We start from the raw sequence: 15,792 nt of genomic DNA, 5'->3' as shown, positions 1-15,792 counted from the left end.
GAGTAGTTGTTAGTTGGTGTGCAGAGTAGTTGTGGTAGTTGTAGTTAGTTGTTTAGTTGGTGCAGGAGTAGTTGTAGTTGTGGGTAGAGTAGTTTAGTGGTGCAGGTAGTTGTAGTTGGTGCAGTAGTGTAGTTGTAGTTTAGTTTGAGGAGTAGTTGTAGTTGGTAGTGTAGAGTAGTTGTAGTTGCAGTAGTTTGTAGGTGGGCGGAGTAGTTGTAGTTGGCAGGAGTAGTTGTAGTTGGTGCAGGAGTAGTTGTAGTTTGGGCAGGAGTAGTTGTAGTTGGTGCAGGAGTAGTTGTAGTTGGAGGGACTGTTGTTGTTGTACGTGATGTGCAGGAGGTTGGTCCAGTCACAGCTGTGTACGGGGACAGTTTAGGTAGAAATGTGTTCAGAACAGAGGTGGGACACGTGTTTGGTGAGGCACAGCCCCGGGTGGGGATACCGGACGATGAAAATGTTGTTGCTGAAAAATCAGAACAGGAAATTGTAAGTTTTAGTAGAAATGTTTTATTTTCATGATTTTAAACATGTTATTTCTTTATGAACTTAAAAGAAGGAAACAAATACACAAGCTGTAAATAACAAGTGTATTCCTCTGATTTCAGACAAACCTGTAGTTTGGAAGCAGCTGGTCTCCAGTTCATTACATGTTACATTAGTAGTGCATGTGCCTGTCTGAGGATCACAGGTCGGGCATTGCACTGAGCTGTTTCCAGGAGGCGACGGCACTGCAACACAAACCAGAACATCACTACATCTTTAACCACAGTAGCTTTTTTTTTTTGTAGATTCCCCAAATTCAGTGTTTGTTGTCTTCACACTTATTTTCTGATTTTTTTTTTTAACAAATGAAGTGTACTCACAGGTTGGGGTAACTTTGTTGCAGTTTGCTGTGGCACAACAGGTGGCTTGTGCAAACACTTGACCAGATCCAGGGTTTAAGGAGTATGTCTGTGTGCCTGCAGCTGGACACAGTGAGGAGTCTGCACATTTCTTTATTATTATTACTATTATGGTATTAGTGGTTCCACGCCGAGTAACTAAAAAGAAATAAAAATGTGTAAATTATCCAAAACATTTTAATTCATATCAAGAAAATATTAATTAATTTTGTGATGAAATTTTACTTTGTATTGTTGATACAAAGCACATGGTGTTTGTTACTGGACACGTTTGAGAATTAGTTGCGTTACATGTTGGATCAGTGGGGTCTACACAAATGTCACACTGGAGTGGAGAATCTGTTGAAACACAACACAAATCATTTATAATAAAACACTGATGCTTCTCTCTTAAGTGCATAAATAATGTTCCCTGTTATAACACGTCTGTAAGTCTTTAACTGTCCTGGTAAAACACACAAATACATTCATACTACAAGAAGAGTCAAGTATTCTAAAGAAACATAATTCATAATGAACAGATTTATGCATTTCCCAAAAATGACCCATCATTTTGAAAAACAAGTAAATTATACCAGAAAATACAAAGTAAGAACCACAAATGTTCGTCCCTTTTAATATCTCAGTTAAACGTATTAACTCAGGAGCAGGACCACGCCCCGACCGCCCCCTCCTCCTCATCATTGAACCACAACTCACTTCGACCACACCTCTAATTCCCAGAAGCCTATTTGTAGCAGTCTTTCCCATCATCCCAGTTTGTCTCATTAAACCCCACCCTCCCACTCCTGATCTTGTTTGTCTTTCAGCCGTAAGACGCCTACGAGGGGGGTCCCGTTCTGACTGGGCCAATTGCTGATTGAGACGTAGCCTCCACCCAGAGTCTCAACCCAGCCATCTCTGCCCCTCGTACTTTATCAATAAACTTCTTCGCTCTGTGGTCGTAGTTGGTGTGGTCCTTGCTAGTGAAGACATGATTCCATATGATGTTCCTATTAATACTTGTACCAAGTACACAGTAGTATGCTGATTGTGGAGATTGGCCTGTCCTCAAAATTCATACTGGATAATGTAGTATTTTATTTTTCTCTTTTATTTTCTTGGAATGCCCCTTGAGATATGTTATCTTGTTTTTGAGAGGATTAAAAAAAAAAAAAAAAAAAAAAAAAAAAAAAAATATTAGTAATACACAATACAGTAGACAGAATACAAAAGTACAGGTTTACATAACAAAACATCCACCCACACACATGCATACATATGTAGCTTGAAAAATGCTATAGTTAAAGTTTTATATGGAAACAGACACCCCCTCTATTTTATTTTTTATTTTTTTCGTGTGTAACATTTACTAATGTCTTTTATTTTGGGTGCAATACACACTCTGACCAGTAGATAGTGCTGTTGGCACTACTGTGGGGACTAGAGGGACACAGCACAAGTGCAGCTTCAGCAATAAACAAGCTGTGACCAGACTAACATGTGTCCTTTTCGTCTATCAACAGGTATGATTTAAAAAGTTATTTTATTAACTCAGACTTGGTCCAAACACATTTTAGTTAAATGTGTAAAGGTTTTCAATGACCCCTCCTTGAACCAGTACCTCAATGTGGTGGATTTGAGTGCCCAAATGAACCTGGCAGCTATGTTGTCGGAGCTTCATGCTCCTGGTAGGGTCACCCAAGGCAAAGAGGTCCGGGGTGACGGGTCAGACTAAGAACGGTTCAGAAGCTCTTTATGAAGAGTGCGATTCAGAGGCCAGTTACTTCGCCCGGAATAGCATTACCGGGGCACCACCCTGGAGCCAGGCCTGGGGTGGGTGCTCAATGGTAAGCGTCTGGTAGCCAGGCATTTCTCCCCAAAGGAGGTGGAGGGATATCTAGGTGGCGGTCGAAGGCGGGGGCCTCGACGACCGGATCTCCAGACATGGAGAGTAGCTCTGGAGACATGGAATATCACCTCGCTGAGGGGCAAGGACCCAGAGCTTATGAGGTAGGTTGAGCGCTACTGACTAGATATAGTCAACTTCACCTCCACGCACAGTTTGGCCTCTGGAACCCAATTCCTTGAGGCAGGTAATGCCATCTCTCTGGCATTGGCCACGGGGAAGCAGCAGCAAGCTGTTGTGGGCCTGCTCATTGCCCCACAGCTCAGTGGAGTTCACACTGGTGAATGAGAGGGTCACATCCCTGCACCTTTGGGTCAGGGACAGGTCTCTCACTGTGGTGTCGGCCTATGGGTCGAACAGCAGTGCAGAGTACCTGGCCTACTTGGAGTCCCTGGTAGGGGTATTACGGACAGTGCACCAACCAGGGGGACTTCAACGCCCACATGGGCAATGACAGTGACACTTGGAGAGGGGGGATTGGGAGGAACGGCCTCCCTGATCTGAACCTGAGCAGTGTTCTGTTATTGGACTTTTGTGCTAGTCACAGTTTGTCTATAATGAACACCATGTTCGAGCACAAGGGTGTCCATCTGTGCACATGGCACCAGGATGCCCTAGGCCGGAGGACGATGATCGACTTTGTCGTCATGTCATCTGACCTCCTGCCATGTGTCTTGGACACTCGGGTGAAGAGGGGGACTGAGCTGTCATCTGATCACCACCTGGTTGTGAGTTGGGTCCACTGGTGGAAAAACCAGGCAGGTCCAAGCGTGTAGTGAGGGTCTCTTAGGAACATTTGGCAGAGCCCTCTGTCAGAGGGACTTTGAACTCGCACCTTCAGGAGGGTTTCTCCAAGATTCTGTGGGAGGCTGGAGACATGGAGTCCGAGTGGGCTTCGTTCTCGATCTCTATTGTCGATGCGGCTGCTCGTAGCTGTGGGCGTAAAGTCGGTGGTGCCTGTCGCAGCACTCTCACTTCTTCCAAGGAGGAAGCCGAGACTGCAGACTTGGAGGTGGGCTCATCCATAACCCTGGCCGAAGTCACTGAGGTGGTTGGTGTAAGGCTCCGGGGGTGGATGAGATCTGTCCTGAGTATCTTAAGTCTCTGGATGTTGTGGGGCTGTCTTGTCTAACACATCTTTGCAAAATCGCGTGGCAGTCGTGGATAGTGCCTCTGGACTGGCAGACCGGGGTGGTGGTCCCTCTGTACAAGAGGGGGGACCGGAGGGTGTGTTCTAACTACAGGGGAATCACACTCCTCCCTGGTCTATGCCAGGGTACTGAAGAGGAGAATCTGGCTGATAGTGGAACCTCGGATCCAGGAGGAGCAGTGTGGTTTTCGTCCTGACTGTGGAACACTGGACAAGCTCTACACTCTCCATCAGGTGCTCAAGGGTTCATAGGAGTTTGCCCAACCAGTCCAAGTGTGCTTTATGGATTTGAAGAAAGAGTTCAACTGTATCCTTCGTGGTGTCCTGAGGGGGGTGCTCTGGGAGTATGGGGTTTGGGGCCCTTTGCTAAGGGCTGTCCAGTCCCTGTACCAGAGCAGAAGCTGTATTCGCATTGCTGGCAGTAAGTTAGACCTGTTCCCGGTGCATATTGGACGACACCAGAGCTGCCCTTTGTCACTGGTTCTGTTCATTGTTTTTATGGACAGAATTTCTAGGCGCAGTCAGTCAGTACATCAAACCAGGACCAGCAATGTGTACTGGGGCGGTTTGCAGCCAAGTGTGAAGCAAGCTGGGATGAAGATCGGCTCTTCCAAGTCCAAGGCTGTGGTTCTGGACTGGAAAAAGGTGTCTTGCCCTCTTCGGGTGGGTGGAGAGTCCTTGCCTCAAATGGAGGAGTTCAAGTATCTCAGGGACTTGTTCACGAGTGAGAGGAGGAGAGATTGACAGGCAGCATCTGCAGTGATGCAGATACTGTATTGGATTGTTGTGGTGAAGAAGCTCTTGATTTATCAGTCAGACTCCATTCCTACCCTCACCTATGGTCATGACCTCTGGGTAATGACTTAAAGGACAAGATCGCAGTGGCTGGGTGTTCCCTAAGAGATAGTGTGAGGAGCTTGGTCACACAGAAGGACCTCGGAGTAGAGTCACTGCTCCTCCATGTCGAGAGGAGCCAGTTGAGGTGGCTCGGGCATCTGTTCCGGATGCCTTTTGGGCTCTCCCTCGGGAGGTGTTCCGGGCATGTCCCACCGGAAGGAGGCCCCGGGGAAGACCAACGTTGGGGGGACCATGTCTCTCGGCTGGCCTGGGAACACCTTGGGGAGCTGGAGGACATATCTGGGGTGAAGGAAGTCTGGGAGGCCCTGCTTAGACCGCTGCCCCCGTGACCTGGCCCCGAATAAGCAAAAGAAAATGGATGGATGGACACATACACACAGACAGACAGACTTGCTTGAAGTTATATAAATGTGTGGCACTTGTAGGTTGCTTCACTCTTCTGTCCAGTTCATCCCAAACCAGCTCCATGGGGTTTAAGTCTGGGCACTGTGCTGGACACTTCATGTTTTCAAACTTTACCAACTAGTTTTGGCAGAGCTTGGACTTGTTTTGTATCTTTTATATCGTTTTTTAACCTCTGTCTGTTCAGTTCTTATCTTTTACTTACTACGTACTATTTCAAGCTCTTCATTGGACTTGCATGACTTAAATTGCAATTAATAACTGGAAAAATTAGGCTGTTCTAAAACTTTTGACCGGTAGTGTACATTTAAAAAATAGTTGAATCCAAAGAAATTCATGTCTATTGTATGGTTGTAGCCAGTTGAGTTTTCTAAATAAAATACAGTGATGGGTTTGGCATGGATATTTAAGACTAAATCTACAAAGAGATTCGAAGAGAACATTCACTGGTTTGAGATTTATATCATATGTTTTTTGCTAAATTGTATCAGCATAGTCAGTGATAGGTAAATCTGACTGAGGAATAATTATTTTTCTGACTTCTTGAGTGAAACATTTTGCTGACTGGTAAAGAGTACTTCATGTAGCATATCTTCTTTTGATGATGTAATCAATATGAGGGTTGAAGTTATAGTACAAGTCCAGCCAAAGACCAAGATACGCAACAACTGCGCAAATAATAGAAATTGGTTAAAAAGAGGAGTAACTCAAGCTATTTTCCAGATGGAAGGAAATGTTGATTTTAATTTCTAGAGACAGATTCAACTGATCCCTTAAAGGAGACATTTAAACATGTGCTGTCATTTTGAGAAATTTTGCCTCTAGATCAGGGGGTTCTTAATCTTTTTGATGCTGAGGCCTGATTTTTCCAGTGCAGAGTGGCCCAGGGCCAGTGTTGGGAAGTTTACTTTTAAAATGTATTCCCCTACAGATTACAGATTACATACCCCAAAATGTAGTTTGTAACATAATCCATTAAATTACTTACAGTGAGTAACATAATCTGAATATTTTGGATTACTTGATATTGTCATGCTTTCTAAAACTACATGAATGTAGCAACACATACTGAAAATTCTTGTTTGTTTTCTTCAAATCGTCTATTGAGCCCAAGTCTCCATGAACAGACTTTTGTTTGCTGTAAAGTAGCAAAGACTAGGAAATCTTAACATAAGATGTTTTGTCTGCTTAAAGACAATAAAAGTCCAGTCTTTGCTTAACCGTATTAAAAATATTATTGATAGAGAAATGCTTTCAATATGAGATCACTGCTGTCTTAAATTATATCCACCTACTGTTAGTTGTCATATTGTTTAATCCTGGTTTAATCCTGGTTTAGACCTGATTTTAGTCCTAGTTTAGTCCTGGTTTAGTCCTAGACTGGTTTAGTCCTGGTTTTAGTCCTGGTGGTTTTTGGTTTAGCCCTGGTTTAGCCCTGGTTTTAGTTCTGGTTTAGTCCTGGACTGGTTTAGTCCTGGTTTTAGTTCTGGTTTAGAGGCGCACAGGAGGACGCGTGGTATACGCAGTGTACGCGAGAATACACAGCGATGCACGGGAGGACGGCGGTGTCCGTGCAGAGTGGAAAGAGAGGCAGTCTATGTGTTTTCAGATTGATGATGATGATGAAGGTGGGTGATTGTGTGCATGTCCCCTCATGTCTCAGGTCACTATGGGACATATCATGAATCTATGCAGGTTGTTTTCATCATTGCCAATAGCTCCGGTTTGACATTTAAGTTGTAGGCAATTTTATATTTGTTATTTGGCTACAGCCAAATACCTGCAAAGAGTGAGGCAAGTTCTAAGAAGCCAGCTTAATGGCAAGAACAAGGTGCAGGCAATAAACAGTTACCCTGCCAGTGATCAGATACCCTGCAGGAATCATAAGCTGGCCAAAGGAGGAGATACAGACCACAGATATTAAGACACAAAAGCTCCTGACCTGCATGGAGAGATCCCAAATCCAGCACCCTGAGACTGTACGCAAGCCGGAAGGAAGGAGGCCGAGGACTAGTGAGTGTGGGAACCACTGTCCAGGATGAAACATCCAAGCTCCTTGAGTACATCAAGGACAAGGCCCCGACAGATGATGTGCTCAGAGAATGTCTCAGACAGTGGGGTCCAGAGGAAGAGGTGCTGGAGGGACCATCATGGCAGGACAAACCCCTACATGGGGCGTACCACCGGAACATAACTGAAGTGGCTGATATCAAGAAATCCTACCAATGTCTTGAGAGGGCTGGTCTGAAGGACACACAGAGGCACTGATCCTGGCTGCTCAGGAGCAGGCCCTGGACACTCGAGCAATAGAGGCCCAGATCTACCACACCAGACAAGACCCACGGTGTAGACTGTGCAAAGAGGCTCCTGAGACAGTCCAGCACATAACTGCAGGGTGTAAGATGCTGCAGGTAAAGCATACATGGAGCGACAACGGGCTAGGATCAAGGTGGGAAACACCTCCAAAGGTTGTGGAGAATGACCGAGCCAAGATCCTGTGGGACTTCCAGATACAGACTGACAGAATGGTGATGGCGAACCAACCAGACATAGTGGTGGTGGATAAGAAACAGAGCAGAGCCGTGGTGGTGGATATCATAATACCAAGCAATGCTAATATCAGGAAAAAGGAACATGAGAAACTAGAGAAATACCAGGGGCTCAAGGAGGAACTGGAGAAAGCCTGAAAAGTGAAGGCATCAGTGGTGCCTGTGGTGATCGGAGCACTCGGGGCTGTAACCCACAAACTGGAAGAGTGGCTTCAACAGATACCAGGAAAAACAATGGACATCTCAGTCCAGAAAAGTGCAGCACTGGGAACAGCAAAGATACTGTGCAGAACTCTCAGGCTCCCAGGCCTCTGGTAGACGACCTGAGCTGAATGAGGGTGAGCGAGACCTACCACCGTGGAAGGTGAGAAACAATTTATTATTATTTTTTTTTAATATATCACATACGCGTACCACCACCAACCATTATGCCGGTCCCTATCTTCTTTAAATACAAAGTGATATATCTAAATTTCCAAGACACAAATGTGTTTTTGCCCGTGCTCTGCTGGACTCTGTTCTACTGGCTCCTTGACCTCATCCACTGTGTGACTGATGCCACCATCGTTAACAAGATGTTTACGAAGCTCTTATTACGTTCTATTTGGGTTTCCGGCAATGAGTGGAATTACTGAAAAAAAAAAAAAAAGGGATATAGCCCAAAATGTGAAAACAAGAAAATACTGTAGTGTAATCCATTCACTTCAAGTAACTGTAATCCAAGTACCACTCATTGAAACAGTAACTGTAACCAAATACAGTTACTCATAATTTGTACTCTGATTACGTAACACAGGTACATGTAATCTGTTACTCCCCAACACTGCCCAGGGCCCATTCAATTTTAAAACTGTATATCAGGGGTATTCAACTAAAATTTGAGAAGATCCGGTTACAGAAAATCTCCTCAAGCAGAAGCCCGGGACTTCATAACCTAACTTATGATTGTGATACAGAAATAGCCTTGTTTTATCAGTGTCTGAATGTATGAACAATAGACTGTCAAATCAACCAAATACAAGTTTAAACATTTCAACAAAATGTATTTTTAACACTGAAACACACAGTAAGCAACACTAGATATAGGGCTGCAGTTTAAAATGAATGAGAGAAAATAAATTAAATGTCTAAATTGTGCAACTTCAAACAAAGTGCTTAATTTCAGAAAAAAAAAAAAAAAAAAAAAAAAGCAGCTTGAGTTTCCCATTTTCTTTAGCTTTCACAGCTCAACTTAACAGTGTCAATACATTTTTCAAAAGATATCTCAAAACCTCTTTCCTCTGTGTGTGCATTCAGAGTTGTGATTGCCCTGAATTGCATTTAGCCTAGTGTGAGAAATGCTCCAGTTGGACTACATCCAAATCAGAGTCCTGATCAGATGAGCTGGAGCGGGGAGTGATGTTAGGAGCCTTGGCCTGAAAAGCGCTTTCCCATGTGCACAGAGAATAGACCATACAGAACAACATATAACGAACAAAACTGGATTCACGCTTCTGTAGATGACAACCTGAAACTGCTCGGACCCAGTTCTTTGCGCACTGGTCTTGCTCGTCCCCGTCTGGATCCAGCACACGGAGGACGGTGCTTCTGGACCTATCTGACCAACATGCTCGGAGGACGGCACAAGACAAAGGACCGTACCCCAGTTGAGGGGCTGCGCGCTACAGTGAGTACTCCTTTGTCTTTAGCCCTGTTGCCCGAACTCAGAGCTTCTGCTCTGGGCTGATGTGCGTTGAGTTGTGTGCAAAGTTCTACATGCTGCTGTTTTATGAGTTCATGGTGATAACTTGAGATGAGGATGGCCTGCTGTGTCGATACCTTTTGGAATTGGCGGTACCTCTCTACCCCCTCGGAACAGAGGTGCGGGGTAGATTGGGCAGACCCTGTTTGGGTCTATGGGATGCCGTCTGGCTCCGGAGTCAGACCGCGGTCCAAAAGTTAGCAATCCTGATGCAGTCCCACGGACCTCGCGGCCCACTGGTGCAAAACTGAAAGTTTTTTGTGGCCCTCTAGGTGGCACTCGTGGCCCATGTTTGGCCCTATGGTTAAGAATCACTGCTCTAAACCATCAGGACCAGAGTATCGGGATCTAGTCTTTAGTTTAAGTATTGCATGATAGACCTCTATTGGTGGTATTTTTGAAAAGGAGAAAAGGGGACCAGAGAGAAAATCACACACAGTATAGGGATTTAAATTCCCTATATTGTGTTAGAAGATGAGTAAGATTAACACTGTTCACTAAATTCACTGGAGGAGGAACTGTGGAGCCACTTACTAAAGTCACCCAGTACAATCATTTCATTATGGTTTTTGAGTGAGCTCAGTGTAGAGAGAATACATTTCATAGACTCTACGGGAGCAGATGGTGGTCTATAAATATTTGTAATTGTGTAACTGTTTGTGTGAAAATTGATATCATCAGATAGGCACTTAACATGAACTGGCTCAACAGTTGGAAAGATACACCCAGATTTTAGAAAGGTGGATACCCCTGCAAAATCGATCTGATCTGTATAAAACAAAACCATACATTTTTACTTCATCACCTGAAATACTGTTGTGTAGACAAGTTTCTGAGATTGTGTTCACATTAAGCTTACCCATGTTCTAAGTAGATCTATTTTGGAGATAATATTATATTACAGTGAATGATCTTTAAACCCTTAGTTGTCTCTATAGAGGCTTTGCACTGTCACGTGTCCCCCATGGCAACGGTACCTTTGCCACCATGACACCGGGCACGCTATGTCATTGGCTTCAGTAGCATCGGAGAAACATGGGCGGGTTTTGTTGTGTATTTGGTTGTTCTAGCCACTCTGAACGGGATAAAACGATTAGTTTCTTAACTGTTCCTCTGGAAATTACTTATCAGGAGTCGAAAAAAAAAGATGTGGATTATGGCTACAGAACATAAACCATGAAGAGATTTCCTATGGTACCATCAAGACACCCGAAGTTTCATCAAGGTATTTGCTCTTTAAATTGTTTCATAGCTTATTTAATGAAAGAAGCACATTTACTGAACTAAAATTTCATTAATTTATCCAGGAAAACCCGCACTAGTTTACGATTCAACGAACCCACACTGGGCTCCTATGATCAACATGGAGCACGAGTCGAAGAGTCTGTGAACCGAACCTCAAAAGAATCGGCCATGAAAAGATCCTCGTGTATGTTAGAAAGGTCCGCTCACAAAAAGCGATTAATTCTAGAAGACATAGTTGTGGTTAAGCAAGACAATAAAGAAAACATGGGTCCTACGACGAGTGACATGTTTATATGTGCGCTGGAAGATCCAGTTTCTACTGCCACTCACACTGCAAATGTTTTCTTTTTACATTTTAGTTCAGTAAATGTGCTTCTCTCATTAAATAAACTATGAAACAATTTAAATAACAAATACCTTGATGAAAGTGACGTGAGTGTGTCTTGATGGTACCATTGGAAATCTCTTCGCGGTTTATTTTCTCTAGACATAATTCCCGTCTTTTTTTTTTTTGGATAATTCCCTTGTTTGAGCTCCTGATGAGTCATTTCCAGAGGAACAGTGAAGAAACTAATCGTTTTATCCTTTTCAGAGCGTCTAGAACAACCAAATACACAACAAAACCTGCCCATGTTTCTCCGATGCTGCAGAAGTCAATGACATAGTGTGCCCGGTGTCGGTGTCATGGTGGCGTAGTTACCGTTGCCATGGGGGGGACGTGACGGTGCAAAGCCTCTATTGTGTAAGAACCACTGATATAGACGAGAGTGGAGAGGAGCACCAACACTGACACACAAATAGACAAACACACAGACAGACACATATAGAAAAGAAACATGTTCAAGATTATCCTGTGTTTAACACAACAATTACCTAACTAATCTAACTTAATATAAATCTAACAAATTCGCTAATAAACAACAAACAAAAATAATGTGAATTGTTAAGCAATGTTAAATAAACTCTAACATAATGTAAATCCGAGCAACAATAGCAAAAAACAATAAAGATTTAGTGTACCTGTAGTTTGTAGTAGTAGTTGTAGTTGGGGCAGGAGTAGTTGTAGTTGGTAGCGAGTAGGTAGTAGTAGTTGTAGTAGTAGTTGTAGTTGGAGCAGGAGTAGTTGTAGTAGTAGTTGTATTTGGGCAGGAGTAGTTGTAGTTGGAGCAGGAGTAGTTGTAGTTGGAGCAGAGTAGTTGTAGTTGTAGTTGTAGTTGCAGGAGTAGTTGTAGTTGGAGCAGGAGTAGTTGTAGTTGGAGCAGGTAGTAGTTGTAGTTGTAGTTTGTAGTTGTAGTAGTAGTGTAGTAGTAGTTGTAGTAGTGTTGTAGCAGGAGTAGTTGTAGTTGGAGCAGGAGTAGTTGTAGTTAGTTGTAGCAGGTAGTAGTAGTTTGTAGTTGGAGCAGGAGTAGTTGTAGTTGTAGTTGGGCAGGAGTAGTTGTAGTTGGAGCAGAGTAGTAGTTGTAGTAGTTGGTGCAGGAGTAGTTGTAGTTGGTGGTGGAGTAGTTGTAGTTGGAGGTGGAGTAGTTGTAGTTGGTGATAAGATGGAGATGTTAGTCACATTTTTGTAAACGGACAGTACAGGTAGAAATGTGATGAGAACAGAGATGGAATTAGTATTTGCTGAGGCACAGCCCTGGACTGGGAGACTGGACGCTGAAGTTGTTGCTGAAATTGTAAGTTGAAATGTTTTACTTTCATTATTTTAAACATGTTATTTATGAGCTTTAAAGAAAGAAAGAAATACACAAGTCTGTAAATAACAAGTGTATTCCAGTGATTTCAGACAAACCTGTAGTTTGGAAGCAGCTGGTCTCCAGTTCATTACATGTTACATTAGTAGTGCATGTGCCTGTCTGAGGATCACAGGTCGGGCATTGCACTGAGCTGTTTCCAGGAGGCGACGGCACTGCAACACAAACCAGAACATCACTACATCTTTAACCACAGTAACACCTTTATTTTCTAATGGATATAACTTTCATCTTCTTTCAACTTTTGTCTTTTTTAACTAATGAAATGTACTCACGTGGTGGGGCATCTCTGTTGCAGTTTGTTTTGTTACAACAGGTGGCTTGTGCAAACACTTGACCAGATCCAGTGTTTAAGGAGTATGTCTGTGTGTCTGCAACTGGACACAGCGAGGAGTCTGCACATTTCTTTATTATTCTGGTAGTAGTCGTTCCACCCTGAGTAACTGAAAAGGAATAAAAGTTTGGAAATGATTTTAAACAAATTATGTCATTTCATAGAAAGAAAATATGAATGAAATGTGTGATAAAAATTGTACTTTGTATTGTTGATACAAAGCACATGGTTTCTGTTGTACAGTCTTGCACTGGTGATTGTTTGCATGTTGGATCAGTGGAGTCTTTACAAACAGTCACAGTTGATTGTAGAACCTGTTGAAACACAACACAAATCATTTATAATAAAACACTGATGCTTCTCTCTTAAGTGCATAAATAATGTTCCCTGTTATAACACGTCTGTAAGTCTTTAACTGTCCTGGTAAAACACACAAATACATTCATACTACAAGAAGAGTCAAGTATTCTAAAGAAACATAATTCATAATGAACAGATTTATACATTTCCCAAAAATGATCCATCATTTTGAAAAACAAGTAAATGATACCAGAAGATACAAAGTAAGAAACACAAATGTTCATCCCTTTTAATATGGACATGATTCCATATGATGTTTCTATTAATACTTGTACCAAGTACACAGCAGTATGCTGGTTGTGGAGATTGGCCTGTCCACACAATTCATACTGGATAATGTGAATAGTTAAACATTGTCTATTGAAAAGTCAAATAAACTCTAACATAATGTAAATCATAATATAATCAAATAAACTCTTACATAATGTGAATCATAACAATAGCAACAACAATAAAGTCTTAATGAGTATAATTAATGTTACCTGAGCTGCAAAAAGTCAGAGTTAGAGCCAGAGAAAACAGTATATGTCTCTTCATGTTCATCTCTCTGTAGTTTCCTCTGTGTTTGCTTTTAGATCTCTTGTAGTTTGGAGATGCACCTGCATCTTATATATGTTTGAGGTTTGAATGGGCTGTGGCTGTTTAGTCTTTTATTCTGACCAAATTCATAATCTGAGAATGTGTCACACCCACTCAATGCCCTGAGTGACAGATGAAACAACAAAGCATGGACACTTAATAAGCTGTTTGTGAGATGCTAAATAAATAAACCTAGTTTCTATGAAGGATGGAGCCATGCACTCTAGCCAAGTTGAACTCAATCAAGAGACACAGGAATTCTATTGAACATTAAGAGACTTTTCATAGAAACAGCCCCAAAATCTGTTCTTATGAATTTTTTATGAAGTTATAATAATAATAATAATAATTGTTATTATTATTAGTATTATTATTATTATTAAAACTAGGACAGTTTATTTCTTTTTAATCATTACCTTTTCTTTATTTGTCCCCTAAAGGAGAACATGAGACATAACGTGTAGAAAACTGCAGGAATAAATAACCTGAGAGTTATGTGATGAGGATCATTAACAACAATGGTGCTTATGCTGCATTCACAATTCACACAGCAGGTCAAGTTGTTTTTTTGTTTTGTTTTTCAAATGTAACCCTTTAAATCTCCAATTCAGTCAACTTTATTTATATAGCACATTTTATAAACATGACAGTTTCCAAACTGCTGCACAGACAAATCATAAAAAAAAAAAAAAACTATAAACGCATAAAGCATTTATGCAAATTATAAGAAAATTAACAAAATAAAATCAATTAAATAATAAAAATAAAATTTCAAGTTAAATAAAAGACACAGAGCACTTCACTGGGGAAGCTTCGGACTTGGTGTGTTCAATCCTGGCATAGAGGGCCCTTCCCCTCAGGTGTCAGACCCCACACAGCTTCCTAGGTGACTCACTGTGCAGTGTTTAAAACTGTAATGTTATTATGTTTCCTGTACAGCAGACTTGTTCTAACCCTCAGGGCCATTTTGAACACCTGTTCTTAGTTTGTAACAATAATTATGAAATGATCTCTGGCTAATCCAGAATTAAAAATAATAATCAAAATAAATAAAAGTTTATTAATGGCAGTAATTTCATGCAAAGCTCTTAAAAACTAGGTCAGTACCTTGTTCCTGAAAGAGCCCATTCATTTGATTCATTTACTATTGGTGATCTACCATTAGTCCAACACATAACATCATGAAAAGTATCTAGTTAAAAAAACTTTGGAACATCACAGTTAGAAAAAATAAAAAAATGTCTTCATTATTCACATCACATCATATTGTCTAATATTGAAAAACAGAAATTGTGAAGACACAAACACTGCCATTGAACACTCCATTCTCAAAATGCTGGACTCTGTGGGCCTCCTGCTTTGCTTTTAGAGACTCTAACAACCGAACTCTGCAACATTATCCACTGACTTGTTTTAGTAAAACCTTGTTTTAGATTTAAAAATTCATCATAATAAAAATCCTAACATTCACTGTTGTCTCCATTCTTGAAAGTGGAAAAATACTGGTAATCTGAACCTGCTCTGTGACATGTACACAACTGGTGAGGTGAGGTTTCTGATGGACACGCTCAGGGCTCACAGTTCACACTGCACCTCTTCACAGATTCAGGGCAGCTCAGGGTTTGCTCTTATTATTCTGCACATGACATGGCACAGAAACGTATCCTTCCCCTAAATTATGTCCCACCCTGGGCCACTGTAAAACTCTGCACTGGCACCAACTTTGCCCCAAGGCCTTTGCCTTTTCAGGGAAAGCATTGAATTACAAAAGAAAGTAAATATTATTAACTATACTTAACTCTATTATGCATAATCAACTTTTCAGAGCCAAGTGTTGGAGTTCACCTCAGTGAACGAGAGGGTCGCATCCTTACGCCTTTGAGTTGGTGACAGGTCTCTTATTGTTGTGTCGGCCTACAGGCCAAAGTCTCTGCAGTGCAGAGTACCCGGCCTTCTTGGTGTCCCTGGGAGGGGTACTAGTCAGTGCACTGACCGGGGACTCTGTTGTTCTGCTGAGAGACTTCACGTGAGCA

At 42.0% G+C, this 15,792-nt stretch overlaps 2 protein-coding genes across 2 annotated transcripts in view; both read right to left on the bottom strand.

Annotated features, from left to right (window-relative positions):
• Positions 1-1,238, bottom strand: part of LOC129408961 (integumentary mucin C.1-like) — a 2,096-nt gene extending 858 nt beyond the window's left edge. The window contains exons 1-4 of the mRNA XM_055153915.1: positions 1,128-1,238; positions 864-1,040; positions 612-728; positions 189-463 (exon numbers count right to left, since the gene is read on the bottom strand). Coding sequence (XP_055009890.1) covers positions 189-463; positions 612-728; positions 864-1,040; positions 1,128-1,152 — 594 coding nt within the window. The 5' untranslated portion in view covers positions 1,153-1,238. The remainder of the gene's footprint in view (positions 1-188; positions 464-611; positions 729-863; positions 1,041-1,127) is intronic.
• A 2,389-nt stretch (positions 1,239-3,627) lies between these two features.
• LOC129408947 (uncharacterized) lies at positions 3,628-14,725 on the bottom strand. The gene is made up of 6 exons (XM_055153857.1): positions 14,714-14,725; positions 13,023-13,134; positions 12,762-12,929; positions 12,525-12,641; positions 12,259-12,400; positions 3,628-3,820 (listed from the first exon to the last, which is right to left on the bottom strand). The coding sequence occupies exons 1-6, from the start codon at positions 14,723-14,725 to the stop codon at positions 3,628-3,630; spliced, it is 744 nt and encodes a 247-aa protein (XP_055009832.1).
• Between the last annotated feature and the right edge of the window lie 1,067 nt (positions 14,726-15,792).

The sequence above is a fragment of the Boleophthalmus pectinirostris genome, unplaced genomic scaffold, assembly GCF_026225935.1.
Source record: "Boleophthalmus pectinirostris isolate CB_2022bp ecotype Guang Dong unplaced genomic scaffold, ASM2622593v1 HiC_scaffold_1, whole genome shotgun sequence".
NCBI classification, from domain to species: domain Eukaryota; kingdom Metazoa; phylum Chordata; class Actinopteri; order Gobiiformes; family Gobiidae; genus Boleophthalmus; species Boleophthalmus pectinirostris.
Note: the sequence above shows the minus strand (reverse complement) of the source record. Positions and strands in the feature narration are given on the sequence as shown.

Excerpts from the sequence above, each read along its gene's own strand:
- LOC129408947 (XM_055153857.1), bottom strand. Across the intron at positions 12,930-13,022 it reads CTTTGTATCAACAATACAAA|TTACTCAGGGTGGAACGACT; the intron begins GTACAATTTTTA and ends ATTCCTTTTCAG. Across the intron at positions 3,821-12,258 it reads ATCTTATCACCAACTACAAC|GGTTATGGATGAGCCCACCT; the intron begins TACTCCACCTCC and ends GACTTCGGCCAG.